Consider the following 23,381-nt stretch of genomic DNA (forward strand, 5'->3'; position numbering starts at 1 on the left):
AACAACATTAAGGTATGCTTTAAAAAACGTAAGTTATAAAAACAAAATTTGGAGAAACAAGCTGCCTTACGCAATGGCTAGGTTGTTTAGAGAGCATTTTCACAATCTATTTCAAGCATTTTAAAATCTTTTTATCCTGGGGCACCTGGGTGGCTCAGTGGTTGAGCATCTGCCTTGGACTCCAGTCAAGATCCTGGAATCCTGGGATCAAGTCCTGTATTGGGCTCCCTAAAAGGACCCTACTTCTCCCTCTGCCTGTGTCTCTGCCTCTATGTGTCTCTCATGAATAAATAAATAAATAAATTAATAAATTAATTAAATAAATAAAATATTTTATTTTTTTAAAGATTTATTTATTCAGAGAGAGCGGCAGAGACACAGACAGAGGGAGAAGCAGGCTCCATGCAGGAAGCCCGACGTGGGACTCGATCCCGGGTCTCCAGGATCACACCCCGGGCTGCAGGCAGCACTAAACCTCTGCGCCACCGGGGCTGCCCAAATAAAATCTTTTAAAAAGTAAAATAAAATAAATCTTTTTCTCCCTGGACCTAAGTATTATTAGTCAGGACTCCTTTGGCTGTAGGTGACAGAAATCCAACACAGACTAGCTCAGGCAAAGGGAATTTATCCAGAAGAGTTGATCCTGGATCCAGGAGCTCAAAGCACTTCCCCAGGGATCTGAGCTCCTTGGCTCTCCCTGCCCCTGGCTCTGTTTTCCAGCAGCCTTCTTCCCTTGCTCTGCTGGGGAAGAAGCCCTGCCACCTCCATGTTAGCAAGCGCTGCATGGCTCTTGTCCTTAGGAAGACTCCCAGGATCCATAGCAATGCTCCAGAATAAATCTACCAAGGTTATATGCCCATTCTTGAGCAATCTCATGTTCAAGTACGGGGTTTTCTAACTGGCAAAGACAATGCTGTGTGTTGACCACTGTTTCATTTCTTCCTGGGCACAGAAGACTCCATTTCCGAGGTGGCCTCATATCTAGTGGAAGTGTGTGACTAATTCTGGCCAACCAAATATGGCAGTGAGATGTACAACTTCAGAGCTGCTGTACTCCCTCCCCCAGTCCTCCTACTCTCTGCTCCTTAATGGTTGATGCATGTACAGGTCTCATGGAAGGGCCCCAAAGAAGCTGTAAAGAACACTGAAGACACTAGAAGGAAGGAACTTCTATCTAAATTTCAGCTTATAGAAGGACCTTCCTGGGCAGCCAAGGTGGCTCAACAGTTTAGCGCCTTCTTCAGCCCAGGGTATGATCCTGGAGTCCCGGGATCGAGTCCCACATTGGGCTGCCTACATGGCACCTGCTTCTCCCTCTGCCTGTGTCTCTGCCTCTCTCTCTCTCTCTCTCTCTCTCTCTCTGTGTGTCTCTCATAAATAAATAAATAAATAAATAAATAAATAAATAAATAAATAAATAAAGTATTTAAAAAAAGAAATAGAAGGACCTCCCCATGTCCTGCCTCCTCTACTTCCCAAAAACCTTTATCAAGCAAGGATATAACCAAGAAATAAATTCTTTTTTTTTTAAAGATTTTATTCACTTATTTATAAAGACACACACACACACAGAGGCAGAGACACAAGCAGAGGGAGAAGCAGGCTCCACACAGGGAACCCGATGCAGGACTCGATCCCGGGACTCCAGGACCACACCCTGGGCCAAAGGCAGGCACTAAACCGCTGAGCCACCTAGGGATCTCCCAAGAAATAAATTCTTAACTGTGTTAAACCATGAGACTTGTGGTTTGTTGTTACCAATCTACCATGAGCAAATTGGCTCACACACCTACCCTTGGGACAGGACAGGTGGGGACATTTGCTTGAAAGCACATCCGAACCATAAAGTGGAAGGGGATGTTCCCAGTGGAAAGGGATGTGCATCAGACAAAAAAGGAACAGATGAATACCTCAATCTAATTATCTTTTGGTTGTAAATTAGTCCCAAGGAAATAACCCAAAAGGAAACTGAAGTCATTTGAATAAGGATGTTCATTGCGGAGATATTTATAATAGCAATAGACTGGCAATGTCCCAAAAGCTTAAAGCATAGATGCGACAAAGCAAAATATGGTCAATCAGTATAATGGACCCCACTGACATAGGAAATAATGTGAAATGACAAATATCAGGGCCCCTGGCTGACTCAGCTGGTAGGGCATGTGACTCTCGATCTTGGGGTTGTGCATTCAAGCCCCATATTGGGTATAGAGATTACTTAAAAATAAGTCTTGAAAAATGAAATGAGAAATGTCAAGCACAAAAGGATTTCATTCTCTCCTTACTCCTTATAGGGGTGCTGGGGCTTGGACCTTTTCTGATTCCTGATGGACGGGTGGAGTCCCCAGAACTGGGATCCCGAATCAAGAAGTTCTCACTGAAGCTGGAGAGGAGGAGGATCCAAAAATTCCACTGGAGGCCTGGGGTTCCCACCTGCAAGAAGACACCTAGGAAAGAGCATGAGATCAAGGTTCCAAACTAGAAGGAGGAGAGAAAAGTTTGAGCAGATGAGGATCAAGCTGCAGAAGTGGAGGCAGATACCCAGCGAGTGTCCGAGGATGTTCAGGGCTGGCTTTGGGGTCGGCTGGGCTGGCCATGTGAAGGGCCAAAACTGGGGTGGGCACCAGACCCTTCCAAGTCCCCTAGACAGGGCACAGTGTCTCTTCACTTACCCGGTGGAATGTCTGAACTTCTTCAGAGGAGTTCTTGACAGAGAGATGGAGGCCAGTCATCTATTGCCAACATAGTCTATTGTTAGTACCAAATGTTGGTCCCAAGGCCAGTGGGGATTCCATGTTTTCTGTACTGCATGTCACACTTGCCCCTTCTGATTTGTCCAGGCTGGTTGTGGGGGTGTGGAGGGTGGTCTGGAGGTAGTAGGGAGCAGTTGAGGATGAGGTAGATCCACAGGAATGGGGAGCAGTGCCATGGCTTTGCAAGAACTGGCATTTCCATTTTCATCACGGCTGCGTAGCACATATGTCAGGAATCGCAGTTCTTCCAGCTTACTCGGGGAGCCCCTTACAAGTGGGCAGAGCACTGTGGTAGGCAGAATAATGGCCCCCCAAAGATGTCCGCATCCTGTGATTATGTTATGTTATAGAGCCAGGTAGGATTAACGCTGCAAATAGAAGTAAGGGTGCTAATCAGATGACCTTAAAACAAGAAAATGATCAGGGCACCTGAGTGGCTCGGTGGTGAGCATCCACCTTTGGTTCAGGTTGTGATCTCGGGGTTCTGGAATCGAGTCCCGCATCGTGCTCTCCACGGGGAGCCTGCTTCTCCCTCTGCCTATGTCTCTGCCTCTCTCTCGGTGTCTCTCATGAATAAATAAATAAAATCTTAAAAACAAAGAACAAAATGATCCTGGATTATCTGGGTGGGCTCTGTGGAATCACAAGGGGACTTTAAATGTGAAAGAGGGAGGGCAGGAAAGTCAGAGTCAGTGAGAGATTTGAAGATGCTATGCTGCTGGCTTTGAAGGTGGAGGAAGTGGCCATGAGTCCAGAAAATGCTGGCAGCCTCTCGAAGCCGGAAGGGACAAGGAAGTCTAGAGTCTCCGGAAGGAAGCAGCCTTCCAACACCTTGAATTTAGTTCAGTGACACCCATTCTGACTTTGGGCCTCCAGAACTGTGAGATAGTAAGTTTGTGTGATTTTAAACCATTATGCTTGTGATGTTTGGTTCCAGCAGTCATAGGAAACTCCTCTCCAGCCTCTAAGGTAAGTGCTGTGTGGCTCCGCTGCATGCTGTTCATGGAGACTCCTGAGCTGTTGAAGCCCAACGGGGTGCTTGTCAGAATCACCAGAGGACATTTATTTATTCATCTGTTTTTTTTTTTTAAGATTTTATTTATTCACGAGAGACACACACAGAGAGAGAGAGAGGCAGAGACACAGGCAGAGGGAGAAGCAGGCTCCATGCAGGGAGCCCAACGTGGGACTCCTGGGTCTCCGTGGGCTGAAGGCGGTACTAAACCACTGGGCCACTGGGGCAGCCCTATTTATCTGTTAGTTAATGTATTTATTATGGAATATTTCAATAACAGAATTGACAGATGTATAACAAACATCCACATATGTTTGTCACTGGAGAAACAAAAGATTGCCAATTTAGTTTTCCTATGGCCTCAAAAAAATGGAAAAAAATTCTTTAAAAAATGGAAAAAATTGGGATCCCTGGGTGGCGCAGCGGTTTGGCGCCTGCCTTTGGCCCAGGGCGCGATCCTGGAGGCCCGGGATCGAATCCCACGTCGGGCTCCCGGTGCATGGAGCCTGCTTCTCCCTCTGCCTGTGTCTCTGCCTCTCTCTCTCTCTCTCTGTGACTGTCATAAATAAAAAAAATAAAAATAAAATAAAGTGTGGTGATCTTTAAAAAAAAAAAAAATGGAAAAAATTGTGTAGTAATTCCCGATATACCTACCATAAGATTCTATAATTTACATTGGACTCTTTATCATGCAACTGTTCATTTCTCCACCCATTTATCCACCCATCAACCCACCTCGTTTTTTCATGCATTTCAAAGTAAATTACATTGGCCCTGAGTCAAGGCCGGCAGTTTGCTGAAGCTGTTGGTTTAAAGCAGGAGTCTCAAGAAATGTCTTTCTAGGGGCACCTGGCTACGTCAGTTGGTAGAAAATGCAACTCTGGATCCTGGGGTCCTGAGTTCAGGGCAGCCCCATGTTGGGTGTAAAGCCTACTTAAAGGAAAACAAACAAACAAAGCTTCCCTAAACATTTCTGTGCAATTTTGTGTATGTGTGTGGTCCCATTTTCATTTCTCTTGGGTAAATACACAGGAATAGATGTACTGGGTCATAAGTAAGTTGTATGTTTATTTTTTTATTTTTATTTTTTTAAAGATTTTATTTATTCATGAGAGACACAGAAAGAGAGAGAGGCAGAGACACAGGCTGAGGGAGAAGCAGGCTCCACGCAGGGAGCCCGACGTGGGACTCGATTCCGGGTCTCCAGGATCTCGCCCTGGGCCAAAGGCAGGCGCTGAACCGCTGAGCCACCCAGGGATCCCCTGTATGTTTAATCTTATGAAACTGTTACACATTTTCCCAAAGTTGTGCAATTTAAAAAAATTAATGAATTAGCTAATTAATTAATTTTTATTTTTAAAAAGATTTTATTTATTTATTTGACAGAGAGAAAGAGAGCACAAGCAGGGCAAGCGGTAGGCAGAGGGAGAGGAAGAAGCAGGCTCCCTGCTTTACTGACAGCACCACGCAGGCACCTTTATTTATTTATTGGTTTATCTATTTATTTATTTATTTATTTAAAATAATCTCTGCACCGAACGTGGGGATCAAACTCATGACTCCAAGATCAAGAGTCACGTGCTCTTCCAACTGAGCCAGCCAGGAGTGTTGTGCCATTTTAAACTTTCGACAAAAATGTAGAGCTTTAGTTACTCTATATCCTCTTCAACATTTGGTGTCTTCAGTCTTGAGTTTTAGTCATTTTGTTGACAGTGTAGAAGTAGCTCATTGTGATTTCAGCTTGCATTTCCCTGATGACCAAGTGATGGAGACCACTTTTTGTGTGCATATTGGCTATCCATCTGTCTTTGTGAAGTGTCTTTTCAAATCCTTTGCCTATTTTAAACATTGGATTGTTTTCATTATTGAGTTTTAAGGACTTTTTAAAAGATTTTATTTATGTATTCATGAGAGAGAGAGAGGCAGAGAGGTAGGTAGAGGGAGAAGGAGGCTCCCTGTGGGGAGCCTGATGCGGGACTGGATCCCAGGATCCCAGGATCCCAGGATCACAACCGGAGCCAAAGGCAGATGCTCAACGACTGAGCCACCCAGGTGCCCCAAGAATGTTTTTTATATCCTGGATACATTTTCTTTGTCAGATACATATTTTGAGAATATTTTTACTCAGTCCATAGCAGAGTTAAAGTGGGTGGTACGGCTGTGTTTCTTGGTGAGCAGGGAGCAGCAGAGAGAGTTCTCTAGAGCTTGATTGATGTATTCCACCAGGAATCCAGAGGTAAGTTAGTTAGGGTACCTGCTTCCCCCCATGATGATGTGATGGCCATGGGCATCAAGGCGACCATTGATCTTCAGCAGCACTGCTGTTTATTCTCAGCCAGAGTACCTGTGAGTCAAGAGCTGATGGACTTAAGTGGCAGTTTTCAGACCACAAGGTCACCAAAAGTCCCCTTGAATGGTCATGTTCAGGATTTTGAATGATCCTTAATGACACGCTGAGTGATGCCATGTCTGATCTCAACCCTGATGTGCAGTATCTTGCTGCCAGGGAACATTGATGGCTGTTCAGGAGGAAGAGGATCCTGTTCATTCCTTACCTTTGGGTGGACTTGAATTTCAGCCAACTCGGTGATGGTCCTGCAGAATTGCTTAGACAAGCAGCAACAAAGCTGGCATGACTTCAAAGTTCTCAGGTCATGGGGCTTTGGAAATGGGGCTTTCCTGCCATCCTCAGCTAATATGACAGGATATCTGCTAGATAGTTTAGGCTGCTCAGCTAGCAAATGTGAATATCCAACTCTTTGAAGACTGATAAGGTAGGAACTGAACTAAGTGAGTTCCAGGCACTGCTGGCTGCCAGGTGATGGGAACTCCCCTCCCTAAAAATAACCTGGCTCAGTGGCAATGTCTCCCCAGAAAGTCACGTACATTAGCCATCACAGGATTTCTTCACACAGTGTCACAAAGAAGTCACTTAGTCTGGGGACTTCTTGAGGCAGGCTGGATGGGATGGCTTTGAGGATGTAAAGTTATGCTGGTCTGGAGGAAGGCCAAGGACAAGTAAGAAATAAAGAGGAATCCCTGAAAAAAAACATACAGTGAGGCTGATACAGGAGGAATCCCATCTCTTTTCTGAGGTCACTTGGGGCAATCAGAGTGGGAAAGTAGGGCACGGGCTGCTCAGATTCTTGATCACTAAGAAACCCCAGATTCTAGAACTACCTGGGGTAAGGTATTCCTAACCCAGGAGTCCAGACCCTTTGCCCTTTATCTTGCAGATACACGCTGCCTAGAATGAACATGTCCAGGAATATCAGTCTGGCTCACAAAACTACACTTCTCAGGATTGGCCTGGAGGTGGCGCCCCTGCTGTTGGTCTGGAACCACTGGACAGAGACCTAGGCGGGTCTGGCAAATGGATGAGGATGTTACCCAGTGGAAGATGCCCAGAGGGTCAGGCTGTTTCTTCCTTCCTTCTTTCTTTCTTTCTTTCTTTCTTTCTTTCTTTCTTTCTTTCTTTCTTCTTTCTTTCTTTCTTTCTTTCTTTCTTTCTTTCTTTCAAAAGAGCGGGGGGGGTGGGGGCGGAGAGGTAGGCAGAGGGAGAGGGAAGCGGAGAATCCCAAGCAGTCCACAGAAGCAGAACTCGATCTCATGACCCTGAGATCATGATCTGAGCCGAAATCAAGAGTCCCATGCTTAACTGATTGAACCTCCCAGGCACCCCAAGGCTAGTCCTTTTCATCAGCTCCTGGAAAAGAACAGGGACATTGCCCAAGCCTAAGACCACTGGCATATCTTCCAACTGCTCAAGACTTATCTTGAAATCTGTTTTTAAATCCATCCCCTCAGATCCAGAGTGATCTGGGCTTTAAATACTACAACCCGATTTCTTTGCAAAACATTTCAAATATAGCCTTACCACAAATCCTTCCATGACACACCTTAAACATTCTCCTGATCAAGGGGTGACTGGCTGACTTAGTTGGAAGAACATGTGACTCCTAATTGTGTGGTTGTGAGTTGGAGTCCCACATCCGGTGTAGAGATTATTTAAATAAATATAACTTAAAGAAAAAAATTCTTCTGACCAAAATGCAGTCTGGGTATTTAAAGAGCAAAGATACATGTGACATTCTCAAGGAAAGGTTTGCAAGCAGGGCTAGAGGAGCCAGTAATCCCCTGGCCAGCCCCTTCCTCGTTATGTTGAATCCAGGGTCCTCTAGTGGAGGGGTCAGGAAGGAGGCAGAGCTACAGGAACTCTGAGGCCCCTTCTTTACGGAATGGGATTCAGTTTCTTCATCTCTGGGCCACTGTTCTGGCCAAGGGATCTGAGCTCTGCAAACAGGCTGAGGCATGTCTGCAAGACTGCCTTCCATTCCTTACCTCTGTGATCTGCTTCTAGTGTCTGAATGTGGAGAATCAGCAAAGCAAGGCACAGTCCCAAGTAGTGGCTACTTTGAGACTACAGTAGCCCTGGTTGAGGGCAGAGCCTATGACATGAGGTCCAGCCTGGTTAATGACTGCCCTCAAGGGCAGTCCCTGGTGTGCATGTGCATGTGTGTATGTGTGTGTGTGCATGTGTGTTCCCAGGGCAGAGCCAAGCAGAGCCTTTCCTTCCAGTCTCCATCCGCGGATACACCATCCCAGCTGAGGTGTGAGGAGTCCCCCCACCACCCCCCGCCCAGGCCTTTTATTTATCCCTTCAGCATCAGCTGGTGATGAGTCCTATGTTCCATTTACTACCTTCCCTTCCCCTAAAAAAAGGTCACTCATTTTATAATCAAGCTAATGTACATTCACTGTTGAGGAAAGCAGATAAATGTTTAATAAAATCTGGAATCTCCTAAGAAGTTGGCTTTGTAGCTTCCTGGCTGAGAAAGCGGCATTCATAAGAGTGAGGAGATAACGAAAATGCTAAATAACTCGGGGTAGCTTTCGATGTCAGGAAAATCAAAATATTCCATTCTCGTATTGCTCGGTGAAAATGATCCGGCAGGAAGACTCACTGGGGCTTTGACATACCCATACTTGCTCCACTTCGTATTTGCCCAGGCTTCCAGGGAGCAGTGAGGCCCAAAAGAGTGTGATGGAAAGAAACCCTATTCAGAAAAAAAGCTTGTGGGTGGGCAGCCCTGGTGGCTTAGTGGTTTGGCGCCGCCTTCGGCCCAGGGCATGATCCATCCTGGAGACCCAGGATCGAGTCCCACGTTGGGCTCCCTACACGGAGCTTGCTTCTCTCTCTGCCTGTGTCTCTGCCTCTTTTTCTCTCTGTGTCTCTCACAAATAAATAAAATCATTAAAAAAAAAAAAAAAAAAAGCTTGTGGGTAACTGCCCCCTGGAAACTAAATTTGTCTTCTGCTGCCAGGCCAGCAAGGGCTGCGAATCCTTGAATGGTGTGCCCATGGAGGGGAGGATCAGAGGCGACACTGTCACCGTCCTAACACTTCGAAGAATGGCATCAGGTGTGGCTGCAGGCTGGCTGCAGGCAGGCTCCTCTAGGATGGTGTTCCCAGTGGCCTCAGAGGGCTAGGAAGGAAGGAATAGAAATCACTGTGAGTAGTTGAAAGCCTAAAGACTCTTTTCAAGCAAGCCATATGAGCTCGAAATGTGTGTCTCTTCCCAGCTTGTTTTATTCTTGCCCTTTGGGTTATTATTATTTTTTCTAATCTTTTCATTCCCTTCACTCAGAATGAGTGATTTCCTTATCAGGGTGCTGGGCAATACATTTTTCACAGCTTTCAGGGCACACTGCAAATCTGAAACCATTGTCTGGCCGGCACAGCTCTCAGCCGTGATCATTTCTATCATCAAGGTAAACCTGCTGGCATATGTTTTTGTTTTTTATTTTCCTCAAATTTTATTCATAAGCGTTGTCTTTTACTGGTCAAATAAATGGTAGCATTCTTTGTGACTGTGTTATCCAAAAATAAAAGAGAATTTTAACAATCATCAAAATAAAACCTGTTAGACCATTTCTAACAGTAATGAATTGGTTCCTGAAGATTTGATTAAAGACAAAACTAGGTCAATTTAAGCAGATTCCGAATGAGACAGAAAGAAAGCCCATGGGTTGGGGGGGAGGGGGGGCAGGAAAGGAAGGCATGGAATCATAGGCACAGTAAAAAAAAATTCTAAAAGTATAAAAATCACAAAGAAAATCCACAAATCACCTTGCATGTTTACTCTGTCTCTCTGTGTCTGTCTCTCTCTCTAAATGTTAGAAATGAAACTAGAAACCTTACTAATGTATAATAATAGTATCAGGGTTGCCTGGCTGTCTTAGTCCATAAAGGATGTGACTCTCAATCTCCGGGAGGTAAGTTCAAGCCCCACACTGGGAATTGAGTTTACTTAAAATAAAATAAAATAAAATTAAATAAAATTAAATTAAATTAAATTAAATAAAAATTAAATAAATAAATAGATAAATAAATAAATATTTATATATATATATATATATATATATATATATATATATCAGCTGAGAATAACTTTATTGCTGAAAGGCTGAGAAGAACTAGTTAAAGCAGGCTGGAGGCATGGGGACTGCTAGCTGGCTTGGTCCATAGAGCATGCAACCCTTGGTCACAGGGTTGTATGTTTGAGCCCTACTCTGGATATAGAGGTCACTCAAAAAATAAATAAATAAATAAATAAATAAATAAATAAATGAATTCTTAAGATATATTTATAATTATTTCCCCATTCCTTGTACTACTCACATATTTCTTTTTTAAAATATTTTTATTTATTTATCCATGAAAGGCAGAGAGAGAGAGAGAGGCAGAGACATAGGCAGAGGGAGAAGCAGGCTCCATGCAGGGATCCCAATGGGGGACTTGATCTTGTGATTCTGGGATCACACCCTGGGCTGAAGGCAGATGCTCAACCACTGAGCCACCCAGGTGTCCCTACTTATATATTTCTTACTAATTTTTATTGAGATGTAATTTCACATGCCATCACCTTTTTTAAAATTCACCTTTAGCTTTTTTTCCTCTTTCAGGGACGGCGTCCGTAGGAGTTTGACATACCATCATAAGCTGCCCTACAATACAGCCTCTAACAAAACTAGGCTGTCCCGAACCCCTGGCAATAGAATCGTTTACCTTTATACCAAGAATGTTGGGAAAGCGCCAAAGTCTGCATGTGGCATGTGCCCTGGCCGACTTTGAGGAGTTCGTGCTGTGAGACCTAAAGTCCTTATGAGATTGTCTCAAACGAAAAAACACGTCAGCAGGGCCTACGGTGGTTCCATGTGTGCTAAGTGTGTTCGTGACAGGATCAAGCGTGCTTTCCTTATTGAGGAGCAGAAAATCGTTGTGAAAGTGTTGAAGGCTCAAGGACAGAGTCAGAAAGCTAAATAAAAAAAAAATGAGGATTTTTTTTGAGTAATAAAAATCAAAGAGCTTGAAAAAAATTCACCTTTAAAAAAAAAAAAGATTTTATTTATTTGTTTGACCAAAAGAGAGAGAGCACAAGCAGGGGGACCGGCAGGCAGAGGGAGAGTGAGAAGCAGGCTCCCTGCTTAGTCCTGATGCAGGACTCAATCCCAGGACCCTGGGATCATGACCTGAACCAAAGGCAGGCTTTACTGACTGAGCCACCCAGGTGCCCTTAAAATTCCCCCTTTTGAATAAGTGTACAATTTAGTGGGTTTTGGTGTATTCACAGGCATCACTGCTATCTCGTCCCAGAACATTTTTCAGCACCCCTAAAAGAAGGGTTGTGACCACTGGCAATCACTCTCCATTCTCCCTCTCCTATTTCTGGGCAACCACTAGCCCACTTCCTGTTTTTATGAATGTGCCTATTCTGGACATTTCATACAAATATAATCATATAATATGTGGCTTTTTGTGATTGACTTTTTTAAAGATTTTATTTATTTATTCATGAGAGACAGAGAGAGAGAGAGAGAGAGAGAGAGGCAGAAACACAGGCAGAGGGAGAAGCAGGCTCCATGCAGGGACCTGACGTGGGACTTGATTCCGGGTCTTCAGGATTAGGCCCTGGACGGAAGGCAGATGCTAAACCACTGAGCCATCTGGGCTGCCCTTGTGATTGACTTCTTTCACTAAGCATACATTTTTTAATTGTGGAAAAATATACAAAACATAAAAGCCATATACCATTTTAGGCATTTTATTTATTTTTAAAGATTTATTTATTTATTTTAGAGAGAGCATGGAGGGGAGGGGTAGAGGGAGGGGGAGAACCTCAAGCAGACTCCCCCACTGAGTATGGAGCCAGACTCAGGGCTCAATCTCATGACACTGAGATCACGATCCGAACCAAAATCAGGAGTTGGATGTCTAACTGACTATGCCACCTCCCCCCCATTTTAGGCATTTTATTTTTATTTTTGTTCTTATTTTTATTTTCTGTGCCTTCTTTTATTTAATACTCATTACAACCCAGTGAAGTGGGTACTATAATCATTCCCGTTTCACATATGATGAAACAGGGATTAAGAAACCTGCCCAGGATCACAAAGTTGCCCCAATATACTCAGTCTTCCGCTTGCTTCCCAAATCTGTTGAGTCCACTATGTTCAGAATGTTCTTCTCCAGATCTTGACATAGATGGTTTCAATAACGTTCAGATTTGAGTTAGAATGTCATCTTTTCACAGAAGCCTTCCCTACCCACCCTGTTCAAAGTAGCACTGTAGGGATCCCTGGGTGGCACAGCGGTTTGGCGCCTGCCTTTGGCCCAGGGCACGATCCTGGAGACCCGGGATCGAATCCCACGTCAGGCTCCCGGTGCATGGAGCCTGCTTCTCCCTCTGCCTCTGCCTATGTCTCTGCCTCTCTCTCTCTCTCTGTGTGACTATCATAAATAAATTAAAAAAAAATTTTTTTAAAAAGTAGCACTGTATGTACTATATGTGTAAAGTAGGTGCATAATAAATATTTACTGAGTAAGTGAAGGTGCCCCAAGGATATTCCCAGCCCCCTAGATTTGCTTCCCCCATTCCCATGGGCCAGGATAGCTTGTCTGCCTGGTTCGAGGCCTTTGCCCCAGTGATACCACCTTCTCTGAGCACATACAAGACAGCCCTCACACACTGAGCTGTTCCAGTCCCTTCAACCCTGAAATAGTCCTTCCCTTCCCTCTCAAGCTACCAACTGATGTCTCTTTTTGTACATTCAGTAATGAGTCTGTCTTGTGTCTCTCCTCCGTCATGCTAGATATGCTGGAAGGGGATGAAGGAGAATGCAGCTCTACTCTCAAGGGCCTTTCTCCACTTGCAGGGTGACCAGATGTGTGAACAAGCAAATACAACACAGTGGGGAAAGTGCAAAAGAGAGACACACATGATCACTTGCACAACACATCATCAAAAATGAAGAGATGCAGGGTGTCTGGGTGGCTCAGTCAGTTAAGCCTCTAACTCCTGATTTCACCTCAGGTGATAATCTCAGGGTCATAGGATCGAGCCCTGCATCAGGCTCCGTGATGAGCATGGAGCCTGCTTAAGATTTTCTCTCTCCCTCTCCCTCAGCCCTCCCCTCCCATCCACACTTTCTCTCCCAAAAAAATAAATAGATAAAATAAAGAGATGTATATGTAAGGTTCAAGGGAGCTCAGTAGAGCAAATGCAGGAAAGAGACAATGGGGCTCTGAACAAATCAAAATTAACCATCAACATATTTTAAAACATATGGTGTTGCTGGTTTCAAATTCTGGCTCCATGCACTAGCTATGTGACCTTGGCAAATTATATAACCCCTGAGATCTCATTTCTACCTAGGGAAAATAATACCTAGTCCACAGCAGTGCTGTGAGGATTAAATGAGATAACATTTCCTAATGTATATACTTAATCAATGATACGTTTAAATTACCGTTGATAAAAATTTTAATTTGTTTTTTAAGTAAACTCTACCCCCAATATGGGGCTCAAACTCATGACCCCGAGATCAGGAGTTGCATGCTCCATTGACTGAGCCGGCCAGCCAGCTACCCTAATAAACATTTTAAACACAGAAAGAAAAAAAAAGAAAAAGAAAAAAAAAGCTTTTAGCACAAAGTTGTTTGTGAAGTGCTGTTTATAATAGGAAAAATTTTGAAACAAGCAAAACCCTCTTGATGGAACATTCTGCAAGCCATTAAATTGTGAGAATGTATTGTAAAATCATAGATACAAATGCACTGGACAAAATGGTGCATATGGTGTTGTCTTGGCTATGTAAATACATCCCCAAAGTCCCTGGGCCTCTCTAGCCTGTGGGTTTAAATGAGGCTATGTTCACCTTGTACTCAAATTTCTCTGCCCCAATGCCCCCACCTGCTCCTGCAAACCTCTGCAAAGACCCTAGGGGCCTCAGGAAGTAGCTAGAACATATTTGCTACTTGTCCCACCACCTCAGTATTCAAAATGTAGGTACTTGATAGACATAGCTGCTCTTTTCCAGGCCTTTGCCTTTGCCAACCTCACAAAGGACACCTCCCTATAGGATGACCAACCACCTGGTTTGCCTGGACCTGAGACATTTCCTAGGATGCCAGACTTTTAGTACCCAAACTGGGAAAATCCTTAGCAAATTGAGATAAATTAGCCACTCTACTTCACTGTAGAGGAGATTTCCAAAGTTGCAAAGTCTTTAGGTTCCCAAATAGGATTTATTTTCTCAGCTGGAGCGAGGCTGTATTCCCTCCCAAAATAAAGACTGATGGATTGCACAGAAAACTGGGTGAGCAGAATATTGAGGTTTGAATTCAGGGGACTTTTATCCCTGGTCTCAGGGAAGTAAGACAACTAATCAAAAGGTTACTTGATGGAATGCCTTGGTGGCCCAGTTGGTTAAGTGTTTGCCTTCAACTCAGGTAATGATCCCAGGGTCCTGGGATTAAGTCCTGCATCGCATCACATCAGGCTCTGTGCTCAGAGGGAAGTCTGCTTCTCTCTCTGCCACTCCCCCTGCTTGTGGTGCTCTCTCACTCTCTCTCATAAATAATAAATAAATAAATAATAAATAAATAAAGCTTCAAAAAAATAAATAAAACCTACAAAACAAAACAAAAGTTTGGTTGAGAAGCAAGTGATCCGACCACAGGTCTGGACAAGAGATGCTGGTCTGAGAACGTGAACTCATGGAGGCAACTGAAGTCATGGTAGTGACTAGGGGATCCAGGAGATCTCTAAGTAGGATAAAGCTTGAAAATAATGTGATTTGAGCCAATAGATGGAGGGACACAAGTCCACAAAAGAAATGAGGGGAGTGGCTAAAGAGATAGGAAGAAAAGTAGGGTTTGAGGTTCGCAGCTTTGGGGCACAGTTTCCTCAGTCACTCCTTGGTTTCCATTTGGCAGTGTCTTACCCCAGAGCCAGGGTTAGTACCGTCAGATCATTCTACACTTCTTTTCCTCTCTTTCAGTTCCTGAAATGTAAGTGATTCTCCAAGTTCTGTGTGAGGTACTCTTTTCTCTCTATGCTCTCTTCAGTGACTTTTTTTTTTAGACTTCTTTATTTTAGAGAGAGAGAGTGGGAGCCTACAAGCGAGCTGGGGTAGGGACAGAGGGGGAGAGAGAATCCTGAAGCCAACTTTGAGCTGAGTGTGAAGTCTGATGTGGGGCTCGATCCCAGGACCCTGAGATCATTACCTGAGCCCAAACCGAGAGCCTACTGCTTAACCAACTGTGCCACCCAGATGCCCCCTTTCCATGACACTTTAATTTATCCACATGGCCACCATTTTCATCTCAAAGAAGCTGGTTCTCAAATTATTCCTCTAGCATCAATTTCTCCTGAGCTTCAGTCCACATTTCAAATGATCTCCTGGACATTTTCACTTCATTTCCCCACCCACAAGCCAAATTCAGCCTGCCTAAGATGAAACATGGCAGGATCATAATCACAGACATTAGCATTAGAAGAAACCACAGAGGTGACCTAATCCAACCTGCCAAACCAAGGAGCTATGGCACACACTAGTGCACAGTGAATGAGATCTGGGCAAGTGGAGATAGACAACCTCCCAGCCCTCAGAGTGGCAGGAGCCTCTGGATCTTTTACCTCTGTCCACTATGGCCTCATCTTCTGATGGCCCTAAGGGAGTGGGGTCTGATAGTGAATAAAAGGCCACCATTGGCAGTCAGATGCAGAGCACATCACTGCCTGCATAGAGACGGTGGAGGTGTTTGTATCTCAGGTGCCCAAGGATCCAGAGGAGCAATCAAGTGGAGAGGGAAGTATGAGTGAGTGTGTGTGTGTTGGGGGGCGTGGTGAGGATGTAGGGGGTGGAGGTTCTGGTGCAGGCAGTTCAGAAACTGTCCCTTTGCATACTTTTATATCAGATAATTTTGTCTGTGACTGGTGTGCCACAAATAATGTCCAAGCTGTGAGGTGACCATTCTAAAAATGCCTGTGTGTTCTGCAAATTAGAGCCTCATTGTTATTTTGAAATACTAGCTATGAAAAAGTTTGATTGGATCTAAAATCCACAAGAAATTTTATAAGCACATTTGTCAATGAAAGAAAAGGAAGAGCTTTAAATAAAACTTAAATATAATTTCTACTGTTGTAAATGTTCCAGTGGTTATAAAAGTCCTTTCAATTTTTTTTTTATCACCTGCTGCTGCAAACAGTTTCTTGTCAGTTAAAGAGATCACTGTTAAAGAGTCTGGATCAGGAATTACATGAGCTATTTAAAACACAAGGCTGAGAATATAAAGTTAGGTACTAAGATTCAAGTTGAAGTTTCTCATTTAATAAAATAGGGCTTTGGGGGAAGTGTTGCAAATTCACTATTTAATATCTTCTCTAATGCCATATGTTTTATTTTAATTTTTATTATAATTATCTTTGTGAAGAGAATATATTTTTACCACATTCAGTTTACCCCTCAGACTCCCCTCTTTGTTTCTTAAACATGCTAATTTTTTTTTCAATCTTAGAGTCAGGAGGGTCTTTTTTTTTTTTTTTTTTTTTTTTTTTAGAGAGAGAGACAGAGACGGAGAGACAGAGAGCAAGCATGCATGCACAGGTGAGTGGTGGGAGGAGGGGCAGAGGGAGAGAGAGAATCCTAAGCAAGTTCCACAGTCAGCAAGGATCCCAATGTGGCTGGATCTCATGACCTTGACATCATGACCTGAGCCAAAATGAAGAGTTGGACATTTAAGCGAGTGAGCCATCCAGTGCCTCTACCCTTTAGTTTCCAGTAGATGCTATAATTTGAAAGTGTTGGAAAGTACAGACCTAACCCAGCCCCTTCATTTATTTGTAGGGAAACTGGGGTTCCCTCAGGGTTGAGTGAGCTAAAGTCACTGATCACGTCCTTCCTAAACCAGCTCCTATGCCAACTTTCTGAGTCTTGACTGCAGGCCTGTCTGTGATCCATCACTTTCTGAGTCACTCAAGTCCAAGTCAACTCCTGTTGACTTCTCTTTCTGTGTGTCATATCTCAATTTATCTCCTCTCCCAGGTTGAACTCCTCCACATTGTGGAGTGAAACCCAGGTCCTCCCATCCTGGCCTTTCCCTGCGGTGAGACTGCACTCAGGCACATATACCTCAGCCTTGGAGCTGGAAGCTAGCAGTGCTATGGAGCAGTGCCCAGTGCCTAGTGTTGGTGTGTTACCAGGACAAGCCGGGCCGTGTGCCAGGCAGCAACAGCCGTGCTGTCTTCACTGGTTTAGTAGCCTGATTTTGTAGCACTTCCTGGCTGCAGAATCAGAGGCTGGTTCTTGGGCACTCCCAAAGACTCTATGAGCTTAAAGCAGGCAGTGTTGGTTTCTGTTGCTTACAACCAAGAACCCAACTTGATAAATCTGAACCAGGCTAGTTGTAGGCCATAGACTCTCAGGAAAATGGGGTGGGGGTAGTCAGTGACCATATAGGCTTTGGAGGTGGATGGTGGAGAAAATGCATCTAATGTTAAGGTTTGAGATTTAAACACCCCACAGCAACTAGTGGCAAAATAATTAAACAAAATACGTGTCACCTGGAATCAAAGGCAAGTCTTCAGACGAGTGAATGGCTGTAGCCATAGAACATGTAATGGGTGTGAGAAATTTGACTGTGGGGTGTGGTGCTTTCTTCCAACAGTGCTGGATACTTGGCAGCTCTCTTAGATTTACAAGACTACATATATGCAAATACATACCACACTTGTATATATGCTGCTTTAACGCGTTTTCCAAATGACCCGAAAGCTTGCTAACATTGAGTAACAGCACAGAGCAAGAGAAGGTTCTTTAGCAGGTTCAGGCTATAGTGTAAGGATTTCTGCTAAGTGGTCCTCATGACCCAGCGGATCCCCTGGTGCTCTGTGTACAGCCACATGCTGGGATGCTCTACAGAGTTTGTGGCAAGCCCCCAAAAGAGCATCACTATGTTGTGCTTGTGGTTTTGGAGCAAAGCTTTGCTCTCTTTGGCTAACAACTATTCTCCTTTTCAGAAACTGTTCTTTAATTTCTCCTCAGTCCTGGCAAGATTGACAGCCTGGCCTTGGAGTACCAGGTAACCTCTGTGGCTTATCATAACTGAGTATCTGTCCCACTTGGCCATAAGGTGCCTAGTAATGTGCTGTTCCTCAAGAGGACGTGGAATATATAAAAGCAGGCTTGAGCATTTCTTGGAGAAGACACAATCATGCAGCTCCCAGTATGTTTACTCGAATTTTACTACCATCTTTCCCTCAATTCATGACCATGGCCTTACGGAAATCTCCCGTGACCCAGGTGGCTAAGGAGGACATTTGACCTTGGTTTACAAATGGTACTGGCTGGGAGTGGCTGTTATAGTTGCGCTTAAATGCAATGGCCTTAAAACAGGGTGACTGGGTGGCCTAGTAGATTAACCTAGTAGGTTAAGTCATGATCTCAGGGTCCTGGGATGGAGCCCCGCATTGGACTCCCTGCTCTGTAGGCAGCCTGCTCCTACAGCCTGCTCTTCTTCTCCTCCTTCTGCTTTTTCCTTCAGCTTGTGGTTTTTCTCTCCCAAATCTGAAAGAAAGAAAGAAAGAAAGAAGAAAGAAAGAAGAAAGAAAGAAAGAAAGAAAGAAAGAAAGAAAGAAAGAAAGAAAGAAAGAAAGAAAAAAAGGAAGGAAAGAAGGAAGGAAGGAAGGAGGGAAGAAAATGGTCTTGAAAGGACAATGGCAAGAGGAAATTTCCCAGTGGGTAGAATTTTGAGTTGTATTCTTTTTTTTTTTTTTTTTTTTTTTTTGAGTTGTATTCTTATGGTTCTCTTTGCCTTGAGAAAGACTCCATACCAATTCATGGGCCAAGTTGTCAGGGACTTTATTTGGTGACAAGGTTTGGGAGAGAGGACATAGATGAACCTCTCGGAGCAGATTGAGAAAGTAAGAGTATTTGTATCCTCTATGACTACTTATTAAAATGCCCCCACTGCTAAAGAAGCTTTAAATTACTGAACGAGAAGACTTACTATGTGGATGTAGGTCTGTTTATTGGGATCATAAGCTCAGGATGCGCTTCTCCTTGGAGAGGTTGACATGGCTATTGCTATTGCTGAGTGCCGATTTTTCAAAGAATTATAATGGATTCTTTCTATCATGGCGGGTGCAGTGAGTCGATCTCTTTGGGTATAGGTTAATATTGAGGTTTTTTAAAAATATTTTTTTAATATTGAGTTTGGATATCAGAATCCAAAATAAATTTGTAATTTATTTACAAAAAGATTTGCTTTTCTCACCAGTGATGCTTTTACCATCACCATCCTCTTACATGGATTTAATGAAGAACTTATTTGCCATCACAGTATTTTTTTTTTAAGATTTTATCTATTCATTTGAAAGAGAGAGAAGATGAGCAGGGGAAGGGGCAGAGGCAGAGGGAGATGCAGACTCCCCACTGAGCAGGGAGCTTTTAACCCGCTGGACTCCTGGATCATGACCTGAGCCGAAGGCAGATGCCCAACCATCTGAGACACCCAAGTGCTCCAGCCACCACAATATCCTTTTTTTTTTTTTAAAGGTTTTATTTATTTATTCATTAGAGACACACAGAGAGAGGCAGACACACAGGCAGAGGGAGAAGCAGGCTCTATGCAGGGAGCCCGATGTGGGACTCGATCCCAGGACTCCAGGATCAGGCCCTGGGCTGAAGGTGGCACTAAACCACTGAGCCACCCGGGCTGCCCCTGGATTCGAAACTTTTGACTTCTCATTATATCCTCACATGGTGGGAGCACAAAGGGGAAGCAAGTTCTCTCATGATTTTATAGGGGCACTAATCCTATTCCTGAGAGCTTCACCCTCATGACCCCATCTAATCCTAATTACCTCCCAAAAGCTCCATCTCCTAAGATCACATTGGGAGGTAGGGTTTCAGCATATGAATTTTAGGGGTGCCTGGGTGGCTCAGCTGGTTGAACTTCTGCCTTCAGCTCAGGTTATGATCCCAGGGTCCTAGGATCGAGCCCTGTGTTTGGTTCCCTACTCAGCAGGTGCCTGCTTCTCTGTCTGATTTTGCCATTCCCCTCTGCTTGTGGTCTCTGGCTCTACCTTTCCTTTTTTTTTTTTTAAAGGTTTTATTTATTTATTCATGAGAGACACAGAGAGAGAGAGGCAGAGACACAGGCAGAGGGAGAAGCAGGCTCCATGCAGGGAGCCCGATGTGGGACTCGATCCCAGGACTCCAGGATCATGCCCTGGGCCAAAGGCAGGTGCCACACTGCTGAGCCACCAGGGCGTCCCTCTATCTTTCCAACAAATAAAATCTTAAGAAAAAAAACATGAATTTTGCGGGTATGCAAACATTAGGTCCATGACAGCATCTGAATAAGGAACTAACTTTACAGTGAAAGGAGTAGAGGAACTGGCTGTCCAGATTCGCTAGCCCTACTGTGGACCCCAATAACTGAGAGCAGGAATGCTTATATAACAACAGCTACTGAGCCAGCTGGAAGACAACAGTTTGAGAGCTTGTATTTTATTTATACTCGGACCCAGCAATTCTGGAGGCGTCTGTATCTTTCTCATGAGTTTCTTTCCTGTTTAAATGAGCCAGTTAGTTTCTGTTGCTTGCAACTAAAAAACCCCAAGTAATACAAAATTATCACTCTTGGGTGCCCGGCTGGCTCAGTTGGTAAGAGTTTACATACATACAAACAAAAATCTCTCTTTGTGCCATCCATTGTAATTTCTTTTCTTTTTGTTTTTTTGTAAAATGTCTTCCTCCACTACTAGCTTGCAAACTCCAAAGGCTGTCACTAGTATCTTTGTATTCCCTATGATATATAGAACTCTGTGCTTTTATTTTTTAAAACTTTTTATTTATTTATTAAAGATTTTATTTATTTATTCATGAGAGACACAGAGAGAGAGAGAGAGAGAGAGAGAGAGGCAGAGACACAGACAGAGGGAGAAGCAGGCTCCATGCTGGGAACTCGACAGGGGACTTGATCCAGGGTCTCCAGCATCAGGCCCTGGGCTGAAGGCAGCGCTAAACTGCTGAGCCACCAGGGCTGCCCAAAAGTTTTTTTAAAAAAGATTTTGTTTTGGGGATCCCTGAGTGGCTCAGCAGTTTAGCGCCTGCCTTGGTTTGGCCTAGGGCGTTATCCTGGAGTCCCAGGATCAAGTCCCACATCCGGCTCCCTGCATGGAGCCTGCTTCTCCCTCTGCCTGTGTCTCTGCTTCTCTCTCTCTCTCTGTGTGTGTCTCTCATGGATAAATAAATAAAATCTAAAAAAAAAAATTAAAAAAATTTTTTGTTTTTAAGCACTCTCTACACCCAACATGGGGCTTGAACTCACAACTCAGAGACCAGGAGTCACAGGCCAGCTAGGCCCCTGGAATGCTGGGCTATAGACAGTGCAGGACACAGGTTGCAAACTTGTAGACTCTGAGCTGTATGGGAACTGCATTTATTTTGGCCAATCTGAAGTTTTGTTTTGTTTTTAAACCGACACGGTCGCTATATAAAAACCAAGAGATTTCACATGAAATGCACATTCCCACCTTCTCTTGAAGGATTTGAAGACACGGTGATTTTACACCCGTATTCCCATGGCTGCCCTTCCTAAGCAAAACACAGGCCCTTCACCTTGACCACTTTATTTACTTTCCTTACTTACATGGTCCTCAAAGGCTTGTAAATTTGCCACTCTTGATGCAATCGAATTACACTGCGTTTACTTGGCAATTAATACTTGTATTTTCATTTTTTTCCGTCTCACTTGTGTTCTATCCTTCGAACTAGATTGTAACGAGCCACTTGATGGACAGAATCCTGCTGACTGTCTTTTTTCCAAATCGCTTTATTAGTCGTCATACATTCGATGCGTATTAGTAAGTTCATAAAACCTGTGAGTTGAATACCGGATCTGGTCCGGCCGCGCCTGACCTTTCATCATCACGATTGGTTCGTTCCCTGGGCTGGACCGAGACCTGGCGACTTCGCCAGGTAAAGACATGAAAATTATTTACCAATGGGGCGACCGAGAGACAAACAACATTTCAAATATTTTTTTTTTTTTAATTTTTTATTTATTTATGATAGGCACACAGTGAGAGAGAGAGAGGCAGAGACACAGGCAGAGGGAGAAGCAGGCTCCATGCACCAGGAGCCTGACGTGGGATTCGATCCCGGGTCTCCAGGATCGCGCCCTGGGCCAAAGGCAGGCGCCAAACCGCTGCGCCACCCAGGGATCCCACAAACAACATTTCTAAGTAGATTTTTTTTTTTTAAGGCGGTAGAAAGTTATCCTTTCTACTGCTTATGGGAAATCGGGAAAGTTTTTGCGGAACGGGGTGGAGAGGGGCCCTGGGAAAGGTGAGGAAGCCTGGGATGCAGGTGCGGGTGCGTCCTGGAGGGTGTCTGAGGCTTTCCGGGTGGGGATCTTATCCAAGGAGTCTCAGAGTGACTTTCCCTTGGGGTCTGGCGGCTCAGGGCGTGGTTCCTGGCACAGCTTCCGAGCAGTTGTCATTGGGGTCAGCTTTGGGACTCTGGAGCACCGAGCCCTCGGGGCTTCCCGTGGCCGGGGGCTCGCCTCCGCGGCCCGAGCTGACTTCCCTCCGCGACGTCCTCGGGCTCCCGCAGCATCAGTTTTGCCCCCAGCGGGCGGGAGGGGGCCGGGGAGGGGGCCGGTCCTGCCCTCCTCCCGGAGCCGGGCACGAGGAGCCGCGCGGCAGGGAGGGAGGGAGGGAGGGTCGGCCTCGTCCTGGCTCCAGCGGGGCGGGGGGGGGGGGGGGCTCTGCGGGGGCAGCTGTTTCCCATCCCCCCGCCCCCACCCCCCCCACCTGTGTCCCAGGGGCCCTGCCCGAGCCGAGCGCCCCTCTCCCCCGCGCCGCCTCCGTGCGCCGTGCAGCCGAGCCTCGCCGCGGCGCCCGGCGCTCCCCGCCCCCGACCCGGCGCTCCCGCGCTCCCCCTAGCGGCCGCCGCGCGGCCTCGCTCCGTCCCAGGCTCGTCGGCGGCGCAGCTCACGTGACCGCGCTCCGGGCCTGCGGCCGCTGTCGGTTCCCCCAGTCACCGAGCGAGAGGGAAGAAACAAGATGGCGGCTGAAGGCGATCCGGAGTGGGGCCCCAGCAATTCGGATTGAGCCTTCTCCCTCCACCCGCTTCCGCCGGCCGGGCCCCTCCCGCCCGGCCCCGCGGGCCTCCCCACCCGGCCCCGGCGCCCCCCACCGCCACCCCGCCGCCCGCCCCTCCCCCTCCGCTTTCCCTTCTCCCCCCCGCCTCGGCTCCGAC

General features: G+C 45.3%; 1 protein-coding gene, 1 long non-coding RNA gene and 1 pseudogene across 2 annotated transcripts; 2 read left to right on the forward strand and 1 right to left on the reverse strand.

Moving 5' to 3' along the window:
- Positions 1-1,680: 1,680 nt before the first annotated feature.
- Positions 1,681-6,906, reverse strand: LOC119873255. The gene is made up of 3 exons (XR_005364301.1): positions 6,324-6,906; positions 2,673-3,121; positions 1,681-2,447 (listed from the first exon to the last, which is right to left on the reverse strand). It is a non-coding gene; the product is annotated as an uncharacterized LOC119873255 (long non-coding RNA).
- On the forward strand, positions 4,537-4,645 carry LOC119873491 (annotated as a pseudogene).
- A 1,173-nt stretch (positions 6,907-8,079) lies between the features above and the next one.
- Positions 8,080-11,141, forward strand: LOC100686712 (60S ribosomal protein L34-like). The gene is given in 3 exon segments (XM_038549496.1): positions 8,080-8,290; positions 9,093-9,189; positions 10,734-11,141. Coding segments are annotated over 3 exon segments (669 nt in total). The 3' UTR covers positions 11,095-11,141.
- The last annotated feature ends 12,240 nt before the right edge of the window (positions 11,142-23,381 follow it).

Source organism: Canis lupus, chromosome 9 (assembly GCF_011100685.1).
Source record: "Canis lupus familiaris isolate Mischka breed German Shepherd chromosome 9, alternate assembly UU_Cfam_GSD_1.0, whole genome shotgun sequence".
In the NCBI taxonomy this organism is placed as follows: domain Eukaryota; kingdom Metazoa; phylum Chordata; class Mammalia; order Carnivora; family Canidae; genus Canis; species Canis lupus.